This window comes from Saccostrea echinata, unplaced genomic scaffold (assembly GCF_033153115.1).
Source record: "Saccostrea echinata isolate AGI-Se365-2 ecotype Australia unplaced genomic scaffold, CSIRO_AGI_Sech_v1 ptg000056l, whole genome shotgun sequence".
NCBI classification, from domain to species: Eukaryota; Metazoa; Mollusca; class Bivalvia; order Ostreida; family Ostreidae; genus Saccostrea; species Saccostrea echinata.
In genome coordinates, this window is record NW_026889805.1 from 7,369,536 (window position 1) to 7,383,257 (window position 13,722).

At 36.0% G+C, this 13,722-nt stretch overlaps 1 protein-coding gene across 4 annotated transcripts in view; it reads left to right on the forward strand.

Annotated features, from left to right (window-relative positions):
• The first annotated feature begins 157 nt into the window (after positions 1 to 157).
• The window catches only part of LOC133173423 (large proline-rich protein BAG6-like), a 33,750-nt gene continuing 20,185 nt past the window's right edge, over positions 158 to 13,722 (forward strand). For all 4 annotated transcript variants that reach the window (XM_061308407.1, XM_061308405.1, XM_061308406.1 and 1 more), the window contains exons 1-3: positions 158 to 257; positions 11,960 to 12,036; positions 12,667 to 12,708. In XM_061308407.1, the coding sequence (XP_061164391.1) occupies positions 11,974 to 12,036; positions 12,667 to 12,708 (105 nt within the window). In that variant the 5' untranslated portion in view covers positions 158 to 257; positions 11,960 to 11,973. The remainder of the gene's footprint in view (positions 258 to 11,959; positions 12,037 to 12,666; positions 12,709 to 13,722) is intronic.

Consider the following 13,722-nt stretch of genomic DNA (forward strand, 5'->3'; position numbering starts at 1 on the left):
GTGAAATGTGACCTGGGTTTAGTAGATCTAAGATATTCTAGAAAGAAAATAGTGATAAAACAGTTGATAAAATAGATTTTAAGAATTGATTGAGAATTTCATAATTTCAAAACAAAAATTGACAAGGTCATTTTATTGTTTTACGACAACCAACAATATGGCGATTTCCAGTACCCCAAACTGACTTGACTCAGCACAGAAAATTTCCGTCTGTTTCACTTTGTGTCGGTGTATTGGAAATACTCAGTGTAGAGTAGGTATGGTAATTTTTTTGGTTTATTTTCAATAACAATGACGATTTCATTGTTTTGATAATTTCGATATCTACTGCCCGCACTGGTCAGGTCTGGTACAGTCAGCAGGTCCAGCACTATCTCTTGATTTAGCAATATATAGCTTGAAAAAACTATATAGCTTTTTTAAGCTATTCAAAATAGCTTGATAAAGGTATTTATTTGCAGTTTTTCACAATAATGTTTTTCATAAGAATTAGAAATAGACAAAAAGTTGCACATATATGTATTATGGGCAATCAGAACAACAGCCGAGATCAAATATAGTTTGAACATTGTAGCTTTTGAATTAATGCAACTGAAAACTGGTTCTCTGTTGGAATATTTCTGAAATTGTTGAAGTAAAATACGGATGCTTTTTGCTTTCATTCTATAAGGACTTCGAGACAGTGCAACTTTACATGATAACTTGAAGATAACATTAAAAAAAGTACATTGTAAATAATACTATACCTCGATGAATGAGAATGAGAGCTCATTTGATAACAAATGTGCTTTCACCAATCTTCAACCATTCATTGTTATAATCTAAAATGAGTTTATAAACTATGTTATATTTCAATCTTTTAATAAATCATCAACAAAACAAATAAATTGAATCTCAAACAAATTAATTTAACTTGATACAGCTGACCGCTTCACCCAGTTGCCACTTGCTAGGACCAATTTTTGCTTGGTCGCACTAAACGACGAAACATTAAAAATGGATAGATATGCACATCACATTTTTTTGCGACATTTTGCTTTTTTTTATTTACAATTATTATCAGTTTTTATAAATAAAATTAAAACACAATTAATGTGAATGTTTTTTATTTTTAAATATACGTATTGATTTACCTCGAATATCGGCAGTCAAAAGCAAGTATTGTACTAAGCATCCAATTAGCCTACCATTTCAATGCACGGAGAATTTTATTTTGGCGAGTCTGGAATCTCTTTTTTAAAAATCATTTTGAATGTATTAAAATGTTTCAAAGATTGGGAAATACCGTTATAAGTACCGGTATTAAATGAAACGGTATTTTACCAGTATTTTTGAAGTAACTATTTGGTACGGTATTGGTACCGAGTACCGGTGTCCAACCCTATTCAAAACCCTTCATAGCCTATCCCCAGTCTACATGAGAGACATCATGACTGTTTAAAAAAGAAACTTAAACTTAAACTTCCATCATTAGATATCACTGATAACACATTTAGCAGCTACTTGAAGAATTTCTACATAAAAAAAATGTTAATTTGCAACTTCAGAACATTGAATTCACCAAATGTGGTAAATTATTATTTTTCAGTCAAATTAGAAAGAACTATCAATTACAAGACTACTTGAAATTTCCAATTAATAAATCTGTACGTTCTAAATTAACAAAACTGAGAATTTCTGCACACTCTTAAGAAATTGAAATAGGCAGATATTCAAAGCCTTGTATCCCAAAAGAATCTCGTTTTTGTCACTATTGTAAAAATGTTGTAGAAAATGAAATACATTTCATATATGACTGTCCTATATATAAAGATTTGCGAAAAAAGTATTACCCTTTGAACATCTATAATTTAAATGATAACATGTTGAAGGAAAATCATTGTAAAGTACTTTGTAATCCTGACAATGCAAAAAGCTGGTCTTACGCAGTCTAATGTAACTATTTGCAGTTGTAGTGTTTTCTAAGTGATTAAGGTAATTTAATTATCTTGAATCTTACTAGGGTACTGAAGATCCTTCTGACTTGTATACCTGAGTTTTCATATGAACATTTGCAGGCCAGTGTCAGATTGCATGCAGGTCCAGCACAATCTTGATTAAGGTATATATATCTTGAATTAGCTATGTAACAGGAAAGGAGAAAAAGTATGTCTGGACCAGGAATAACCCAGGACCCCTGCATCAGTAGTTAGGTACTCTAACTACTGAGCTGCCCAGGCAATATCCACGGCCCAAAACCATCACATTCCCCCCTCCTTAAATTGTCTTTGCCCTCAAAGACACAACCCATGTTCTTATTTGCTCTTGGCAGGGCTTTCACCTACAGCCCAGGGGTGGTCAACAACACTAAATTAAGTAACAGGAAAGGAGAAAATGTATGGCTGGGCCAGAATCGAACCTGGGACCCTGCATCACTAGTCAGGTGCTCTTCCAACTGAGCTACCCAGGTAGTCTGAAATATCTGATGCTTTCCAAGCATTTTCACGATTTTGATATTTAATATGCCAGGAAAACGTCATAATGAAAAGTGGGAATTCTCTGCCTCAAAGCAGTTGCGGCATTCTCAGGTCCATTTTCGATACATGCAAACTGAATTATATGTCTAACTCACATCTTCGCAATAGTAGAATACTTCTAGTACTTACCAATATCCCTTTTTATTGTTCCTTTGTAATAGAAAGTGTCTGGTGAAAACATTTTATCAAACTGTCGAGGTTTGTTTGGATTTCCTGCATTTTGAAATCTTGTGAGACCTGTATTGAAATGTGGAGTGATATTTTCTTTTAAGTGAAATTAATGAGAACTAGAACCATTGTGCTTTTGATAAGTTTGACATTTAATTCTATTTACAAGTACTGAAAATTGAGTTCAGTTGGGGATGGCGATATTTCAACTATTCATAATGCCTTCGGTTCTGAGATTTTCCTGGCATGTCAAATATCAAAATCATGAAAAACGCCTGGAAAACATCAGATATTTCAGACTACTACTGTGGTCGATATGCACAGCCCAATCCATTCCAGCATTCCACAGTTACTTCTTGTAATGAAAGAAATTATAAAGGAGGTCAATTCTGGTCAACAAGATAATTGATTAGTAATACTTCAGCTATATAGCTTTATAAAGCTATTCAAAACTATATACATCCTTGAGTGAGGTGATGCACAGCTAGGTATGATTAACATTGTGCAAAAGTATCACTGACAGGTGTGGAAAAATATAACAGAATAGATTAATGAATGTGTTACACATGTGGCCTCTTATTTCTGTTCTTTAATAATATATAAATGAATTATTTTATTCATATGTCTTAGATGTCATGGGAATGATACCATGATATTGTAGTGTCTATATGTTAACTTATATTTATCATTTACTATACTTTTATAATACAATCCCGAATTTCCTCGATGAAACGAACCCGTGTACAATCATCCGTACTATAAACGGAGAAGATCCTGAAACAGACTCACCTTAATGTTACCAAGGCATCATTCTTTGACTTTATTTCAACATATGATGTATGCACAACCTTATAATTACTCCTAATCACTACTTTTTGTTCGAGCATAAACTTTGTGTACTGCAACTCAAACATGGCGCCAATCCGTGCGGTACCGTACGTTTTGCGCGTGGTATAATTCGCACTTACCAACTGAAAGGTATAAAACAGACGAACAAACGGCCAAACGGCAGTAGTGTTTAGCTGCTCACCTGGTATGGAGCCACAAGAGCCCATCAGAATGGTAATCATCCCATTATTACATTTTGTGCTACCCATTTAAGGTTGGGTAAGTCTGATGCCATTTCATACCCAGTACTTTTGGGTCCTCATCAGTTTCATTGGGTAAAGTTTCATTGGGTAAAATACCCATAACAAAGTTCTTAGGTATTATTGAGTTTATATTTGCCCATATTATAATAAATTTATGATTGTTTAATTATTTTAATTTTATTCTAATAAATTTATAGAAAACTTGCAATCCTTCTTTATTGGGTAAATTTCAGAAATAAGAGACCCACAAACAATATTTGTAACGTAACCCATCAAGCGGGTAAAAGAATATTCAAAAACAACAGCTATACCCGAAAACGTTACAACTGGTGTCAGAAGTGGGATTTCCATTTTCTTATTTCTGTTTACCAAATTTTTTCCATTATAAAAACAAAAGGATTTTTATATTTTTATACATTTTTATTGACCCAATATATTTTTGTACCCAATAATCACTATGGAAACTGAAGAAAGTTTTGAAGTAACTTTTAAATCTCGATCATCTTCACCCAACAACTTGGAGGATGATAGGGTTGCTACACCCATTCCCAATCCTCAATCCTCATCAAAGGCATCAGATATTGCCCAACCTGTGAATGAAAATCAATTAGATGTTATCATGTCTATTATGCAAAATGTAAACCAACAATTGTTGGGAATGACAAATGAGTACCAAAAATTGAGACAGCATGTTGATGATTTGGAAAAAGAAATTAAGAGTCCTACTCAAGATAGGGGAGACAATCATCACTTTCCAAATTTTATACCCAGACCCATTCACCCAGTCAATTCTTATGATGATTTCCATCCCCGCATTCATTCAGACTCAGTGTATGGACAAAGGGAATATAACCCAAGCACAATGTCGGGTACCCATTATTCCCACTTACCTGAAATAAACAGGAATGAAAACAGAATGCCATCCCCATTTATACCCAAAACCCATGTAACAATAAAACCCCAAACATTTGATGGCTCCGAGGACTTTGACGAGTACCTCGCCCAATTTGAAATTTTAGTTGACTTACATGGGTGGGATTATAAAACAAAATCTCTGTACCTTGCCAGTAGCCTTACGGGTGGAGCCCGGGCCCTACTGAGTGAATTAAATGAAAATCAGAGGCGAGATTTTAACTCCCTTGTAAAAATCCTAAACAGAAGGTATGGTTCTATTGAGAGATCGGAAATGTTCCGTGCACAACTCAAAACCAAAACTAGGGGTCCAAATGAGTCCTTACCCGAACTGGCCCAATCTATTAAGAAACTAACCCGCCAGGCCTACCCAACAGCTGACCCAACCATCATAAGCATTCTGGCACTTGATCAATTTATTGATGCCCTACCGGACCCAGAAATGCGATTGAGGTTAAGGGAAGCCAAACCCAAAGATTTAAATGAAGCAGAGATACTGGCCATTAGATTAGAAACCTATAGATTGGCAGATGCCCAAAGAAATAAAACTGTCAATACTATTAATGAAACTGACCCCATTTCTTCATTAAAGCAAGATAATCAAGACTTACGGGATGACTTACAATCCCTTACCAGAGAAATCAAAGCCCTTATAAGAAATGGTCCAATGCCTACCCATAATTTCGCACAAACTCCCTACGTGCATCAATCAAACAATGGCTCTTACCATAAGCCAGCTAGACCCAACTATCCAAACAAGAGACCAACAAATTATGGACCCAGACCCCAGGATTCACCCAACCACAGAAATTTTAACAGTGGGAACCATTACCCCAAGAACCCCAAACAAAGTCCTTTCCGACCTCAAAGACAGGGAAACTACCCAACGTCGAATTCGGGGGTCGGAAGTCGACAGGTTCAAGGGGCAGGCCCCAACACTCGCCATTAAATATGGCTCAACCTCTCCCACTAAAGTCCAAATCCAATGTTGAAAATGAGAATTTTAATGAAGTAAAACCTGAGAAAGAAATCTCTTGTAATACACCTACCCCCAAAGAAATTTTAGTGGGAGATATAAAAGGGGGAAATGATGGAATTTATATTATTGGGAAAATTGGAAATATACAAACAAGTATACTAGTAGATACGGGAGCTAGTGTGACCATTGTCAGTACCCAATTCTTTGAAAATTTAGATTCTATGGAAAAGCTCCAAATTACCCCAGTTTCTATCAAACTTACATCCGCAAGTGGTAATGCAATCCCAGTTAAGGGAGAATGCCCAATCAAAATTTCCCTTGAAAATTTTCAAGTCACCCATAAAGTACTTGTGGCTGATATACAAAACCCATGCATATTGGGATTAGATTTTATGACCCAAAATTCATGTGACCTTTATGTGAAAAAGATGAAACTAAAGGTACAGGGTATAGACATTCCCTGCTTTGGTAAATCTTGTATAGAAGATGTTTCTTGTAGCAAGATAAGTCTTGCTGAGGATATTGAAATTCCTCCCCATTGTGAATATGTTGCTCCCGCAAAGGTAGATAACCCTTTATTGATGGATGAGGTTGGAGTAATAGAACCCATCCAGAATTTTGTTGAAAAATATGAATTGTTGATTCCCCAAGCCCTTGTAACTGTAGACAGAGAGGTCACAGTTCGTTACATGAATTTAAAAGATGAAAGTATCAAACTTTACAAAAATACCCAAATTGCCACAGTCAACTGTGTTGACAAAGTACTAGATAAATGGGAAGACCCAGATAACACCCATACCCTTAATACTCTTAACCCAGAGCTCAACCCCCAATTTCCAGATCACTTGCAATGTATTGTTGAGAAACTCCCCAAAGAAATTACTTATGAACAAAAACAAAAATTGGAAAATCTCCTTGTTGAATACCAAAATAGTTTTTCTTTTTCCTCCTCTGACATGGGTCTAACTGATCTGGTTGAACATAAAATTAATACTGGAAATGTTCCTCCCATTAAACAACCCCCAAGAAGAATACCCTTAGCAAAAATGGGTGAAGTAGAAAAAGAAATTGAAGATATGTTAAATAAGAGAGTAATAGAAACCTCTGATAGCCCTTGGAGTTCCCCAATTGTCCTAGTTAAGAAAAAGGACGGGTCCATAAGATTCTGTATAGATTACAGAAAATTAAATGATGTAACAATCAAAGATAGTTACCCAATCCCCAGAATAGATAATACCCTAGATGCCCTAGCAGGATCCAAATGGTTTTCCACCATTGACCTGAAGAGCGGGTATTGGCAAGTTAAGATGTCTCCTGAAGACAAACCCAAAACAGCATTTTCCATACCTGGTGGGGGTCACTGGCAATTTCTAAATATGCCCTTTGGTCTGTGTAATGCAGGCGCCACTTTTGAAAGACTGATGGAAAAAGTCCTCTCCAACTTGTCCTGGAAAATATGTATGGTTTATTTAGACGATATTATCATACTCTCTAAAACCTTTGATGAACATATCACAAATTTGAAACAAGTTTTCGGTAGGTTAAGATCAGCAAATCTTAAAATGAACCCCAAAAAATGCTGCCTACTACAGGAACAAGTTTCATTTCTGGGACACATTGTGAATAAAGAAGGAATTTCCACAGACCCATCCAAAATTGGATCTGTTCAAAATTGGCCAACCCCATCATCAGTTAAAGATATTAGAAGTTTTCTTGGGTTATGTTCCTATTATAGGAAATTTGTTTACAAGTTTGCAGATATTGCCAGGCCCCTCCATAAACTTACAGAATCAAAACAAGAGTTCCGTTGGGACGAAAACTGTCAGGAAGCTTTTGACAAGCTCAAAAGAGCCCTAACAAGTTCCCCAATCCTGTCCTACCCTAACAATGAAGGATTATTTATCCTTGATACTGACGCTTCCAATAGTGGATTAGGCGCAGTACTTTCTCAAGAACAAAATGGTATAGAAAAAGTTATCTGCTATTACAGTAAGGCATTCAGTGCTACTGAAAGAAGATACTGTGTCACTCGCAGAGAACTTTTAGCTATAGTAAAATCCATTAAAAATTTTCACCATTATTTGTATGGCAGACCTTTCAAAGTTAGGACTGACCACGGTTCACTTACCTGGCTCCTAAACTTTAAAAACCCTGAAGGCCAAATTGCCCGCTGGTTTGAATTTCTGTCCCAGTATGAATTCAAAATAGAACATAGAGCTGGTAGATCTCACAGCAATGCTGATGCCCTCTCCCGAAGACCTTGTCCTGATAACTGCAAACACTGTAACAAAGCAGAAGAAAAATATGAGCCCGAATTCAACTCTCTTTCTTGTTCTACTGTGACAACCAGATCCCAAAATGCCACCCAAAGTATCCATCTTGAACATAATCCCAATCCCCAAGAAATCATTAATATTAAAGAGTCACAAAGTCAAGACCCCATCCTCAAAACCATTATAGAATGGGTAAAATCCAATGAAAGACCCAAGTGGGAAGAAATATCAAATCTTAGTGAAACCCATAAATATTATTGGGTTAGATATGATTCCCTAAAATTCTTACATGGTATACTCTATCATATCTGGGAAGATGTCCAACCAAAATATCAAATAATCCTACCCCAATCCCTGAAAAACTTAGTCTTCCAACAGTTACATGATAGTGTTACTGGTGGCCATCTGGGTGTCCGTAAAACTCTGTCTAAAATCAGAGACCGATATTTCTGGCATCATATGTCTGAAGATATTAAAACCCTCTGTAGAAAATGTGATATTTGTGAATCAAGAAAGCCCCCCTATAAATTACCCAAAGCACCCCTACAAAAATATGTAGTGGGAGCACCCATGGAAAGATTGGCCATAGATATTATGGGTCCACTTCCTCTTACTAAGAAAAAGAATTCCTACCTTCTTGTAGTGGGCGACTATTTTACTAAATGGGTGGATGCTTTCCCCATCAAAAATCAAAAAGCCCACACTATAGCTAAAATACTTATCGAAAGAGTTATCTCAGTATTTGGTGTACCCATGGAAATTCATTCCGACCAAGGTAGATCCTTTGAGTCAGGGTTATTCCAAGAAATCTGCGATATACTCGGTATAGTTAAAACCCGTACTACCCCATATAGGCCACAGTCAGATGGCATGATTGAGAGAGCAAATCGCACTATAGAGAATATGCTCTCTGCTTTTGTAAACAATACCCAACAAGATTGGGATGAATACATACCCTTACTTATGATGGCATACAGGTCATCTATCCATGAATCTACAGGAGTTAGCCCAAACGAAATGATCTTTGGTAGACCAATCCATCTACCTGTTGATCTAGTGCTTGGCATTCCAGACCCTGAAATACATAAGCATAAATATGGATCTGAATTTGCAAATCAATTGGCAAACAAACTAGAAGTTATTCATGACCATGCCCGCAACCAAATCCAATTATCAACAAAACATATGATTAGGGAATATAGTAAAAAGGTTCACCAACACTTATACCAAGAAGGTGATGCCATTTGGTTTTACTCCCCAAAATATGAAAGACATGGTAAAAAGTTATGTAGACCATGGACAGGGCCTTACCTTATCATGGAAAGAGTGAATGATGTTATTTATAAGATCAGAAAGACTCTAAAACATAAGCCCAAAATTGTCCATCACAACTTATTAAAACCATATAAGGGAGATAACCCACCTTTTACTGCCTAAGTGATGATTGGATCCCATATTATCTTTGACCCCCTCCTCAATTCATTTTTACATCTACTTAGTTTGAGTCCTTCTTTTAAATTACAGATCCAGAGATATGCATGCACCATTTGCGATAAGGAATTTGCACTACCAAATCACTGTGAGAGACACATTACTGCCACTCATTCAGGATTTGGACACAAATGTTCCTCTTGCGGACTCATCTTTTCCAGAACGGATCAGAAGCATGGTTGTTCTGGGTATACCTTCCAAATCACAAAGAGAGCCACTGGAACGTTCACAGGTGATGAGGCGCTGGAATTTCAAACATTTCAAAGGAACAGGTCCAAGTTCTGCCAACCTGTACAGAGGCCTGCCAGATCCAACCTTGGGAACACAAACCTGGCCCCCTCTAAAAGAAAGGCGAAATTCACAGAGCCTTTAGTTCCCAAGAAGAGGAAGCATTATGGCCAACCCCCCAACAGACCGTTACCTAAATTACCGTCCCTCATGGATATTTCCCTCTGTTCCACTGCTGGTGATGCATGCCCCCCAGTTACAGAACCAACCAGTACTACTTCAAGTTCCTCCACTTCCACATCGTTCACCAGCTCAACTCTAACTAAAGTTTCAACTTCATTAATCACAACTTCAGCAACTTCCACTAAAGTCAGTCCATATTCAACCAGCCTTGACAAAGACCTTTCACTGTCTTCAGATTCAGACTCCTCGTCCACAAGCTCCAACCATAACTCAGCATATGACAAAGACACTATTGTTTAAAAAAAACAAGACCAAATTTCAATCCTCACTGATGGCGTTATCGACCCACCACAGGAGTACACAATTCCGGAAACCACGGCTGTGCCATACCAACCTACCAGTAAACAGGAACTCAAAATCAAGGATATAATTGCTAGACAGAATGAAATTATCACTTTGAATGTCGGAGGCACTATATTCACCACCACAAAATCTACTCTACAAGAGGATCCTTCTTCGCTACTGGCCGCCCTCTCATCAAAGATTTCAGGACCATTCTTCATTGACCGGAATCCTAAACACTTTCTCATTATCCTGGATTTCCTTAGGAATGGATGTCGTGTGTCTGACATTGTCCTTCCCACTAGTTTACAGTCCATAAAGGAACTTTACCAAGAGTGTACCTTCTATGAACTAGACAACCTTGCAAAATACTTGGAACCACTGTTGAAGTTTGCCCCACTTCAGTGATTGACCTACAAATATGTGGACATTCTAAAGACTCAGTGAATGATGTGATTTAATGTATAAGCTTTTATATTAGAATCTATAGATGCTATATCACCATGTTTTCTTTGTATGTATAACTATTATTGCTTGAATGTTATTGTTTAAAAGTTATTCTATTGTTGTAAAATGTTTTTCATTGTATGTTATCCCATAAAATGTTGTAGTTGAACTCAAAAAAAAAAAAAAAGACTGTGTTTTCTTTAAATGGAGATTATCCCATAGAAACAAGTCACATTACTTTATGCGAGTTCTTACCTGCACGACATTCGGGACGAATGTTACAGAAGAAGGAGGGCTGTGTTACACATGTGGCCTCTTATCTCTGTTCTTTAATAATATATAAATGAATTATTTTATTCATATGTCTTAGATGTCATGGGAATGATACCATGATATTGTAGTGTCTATATGTTAACTTATATTTATCATTTACTATACTTTTATAATACAATCCCGAATTTCCTCGATGAAACGAACCCGTGTACAATCATCCGTACTATAAACGGAGAAGATCCTGAAACAGACTCACCTTAATGTTACCAAGGCATCATTCTTTGACTTTATTTCAACATATGATGTATGCACAACCTTATAATTACTCCTAATCACTACTTTTTGTTCGAGCATAAACTTTGTGTACTGCAACTCAAACATGGCGCCAATCCGTGCGGTACCGTACGTTTTGCGCGTGGTATAATTCGCACTTACCAACTGAAAGGTATAAAACAGACGAACAAACGGCCAAACGGCAGTAGTGTTTAGCTGCTCACCTGGTATGGAGCCACAAGAGCCCATCAGAATGGTAATCATCCCATTATTACATTTTGTGCTACCCATTTAAGGTTGGGTAAGTCTGATGCCATTTCATACCCAGTACTTTTGGGTCCTCATCAGTTTCATTGGGTAAAGTTTCATTGGGTAAAATACCCATAACAAAGTTCTTAGGTATTATTGAGTTTATATTTGCCCATATTATAATAAATTTATGATTGTTTAATTATTTTAATTTTATTCTAATAAATTTATAGAAAACTTGCAATCCTTCTTTATTGGGTAAATTTCAGAAATAAGAGACCCACAAACAATATTTGTAACGTAACCCATCAAGCGGGTAAAAGAATATTCAAAAACAACAGCTATACCCGAAAACGTTACAAATGTGCAGCTGATGGTACAAGGAAATACTATGTTTTCAGTATGATATTTGCTCTGACTCTCTCCTGCAAATGTCCATATGGCTAGGATAAGAGTTGGAGGAATTTGATTGCTAAAAGGTTCAATGAATGTCTTGTGAAAGCTTTTCTGTTGCATATTTTTTTTCAATTGTAGAATAATAAATAAAAATGATAGATGTAACAGTGAAAACTCTGGACTCTCAGAATAAGAGTTTCAGTGTCGAAGAAGAGGTAAGTGACTGCTGAAAATGATCTGACGAGAATTTTCATATTATTTATAGTCTGTTCCACATGAGCATTTCTACCTTATTTTGTTTTGAAGGAAAATGTTGATATAATCATTAAAGTTTTACCATCACCAAACCATTTGTAATCTGATTGGATACATACAACCATATAGCACAACTTTTAAAAGCCTTTTCAAATTAGCAAGGTTAATTTCAGCTGTAAAAAGGAGTCATTGTTATTTCCAAAGATCATCAGATTGTGATTTCCAACTTGATTCTGAACATGTGCAACATCACATGATTAAAAATCATGAATAATGATAGATATGTTTCTAAAGTATTAAATAATGTTAATTTCCCATAGACTTAGAGTTTGTTGCTGATTCAATATACTAAGTACTAGGTAATTTGAGGGTTGATTTGAAACCAGAAAGTTTGGAAAAAATATACTTCATTGAAACTTCAATGAACTTCAGTTTCAAACTAGTTTTTGAGGTCAAGGTATTTTTGTATTTTGAGTTCTACTGCAAAAGAATTATGTGGTGTGTGGTACAGATTTGTCAAATTTCATATCGTAATACATGTACTTGTTTATTGCATCTGAAATACATATTTCTGTTGGTTTTTCAAAAAGATGACTGTACGCCAGTTTAAAGAGAAAATAGCTGACTCAATTGTAAGTAAAGCATGCCTGTTTCTGATAAATAATATTTTTTTAGCTAACCTGAGCTAAAAGCTCAAGTGAGCTCTTCTGATCACATTTTGTCCATTGTCTGTCTGTAAACTTTTCACATTTTCAACTTCTTCTCCAGAACCACTTGGCCAATTTCAACCAAACTTGCCACAAAGCATCCTTAGGTGAAGGGGATTCAGTTTTGTTCAGTTTCTGTCAGGGGGAGATAATGAAGAATTAGTGAAAATTTGGTGGCATCTTTTAAAAATCTTCTTTTCAATGTAAGGACAAAATAATTAGTAAATGGGCCCTGTATGATAATGTATACAACAAGTGATCAAAAATGTTTTTGTTCTGTTTTTTTTTTTGGTTTTTATATCTTCACCTTTTGGTATATCCTTTTTTTTTTTTTTTTTTTTTTGATAAATTGCATGATTAACTGTCATATGTCTACATTTGTGTATATTATTTTATTTTAGAAAGTGCACTGTGCGAGTGTGTGTAAGTGTGATGGTGAGTGGGTGTAAATTGTGTGGTATGTGTTTGTATATATAGGTATGAAAAAAGGCTTCAAAATAAAGCATTAAAAAAAAATTCTTTTCAAGAACTACTGGGCCAAAAAGTTGAAACTTCTTTGAAACCTTCTTTACATAGTGTAGATTCAAGTTTGTTGAAATCACAATGGGGCTTCAAATTTTTACATAGGAATATATAGGAACAATCTTCTTCTGTAGAAAAGCAAAATGTAATAAGTCATAATTACATGGAAGCAACATCAGGTACTGTGGATTCAAGTTTGTTCAAATCATGACCTCCGGGGATAGGGTGGGGCCACAATGGGGGATCAAAGTTTTACATAGGAATATATAGGAAAAAATCTTCAAAAATTTTCTTCTCAAGAACAGCATAGCCATGTTTAATCATATTGATATGGAATCATCCTCGGGTAGTGTAGATTCAAGTTTGTTCAAATCATAACCCCCTGGGGTAGGGTGGGACCACAATGCACTATCAGAG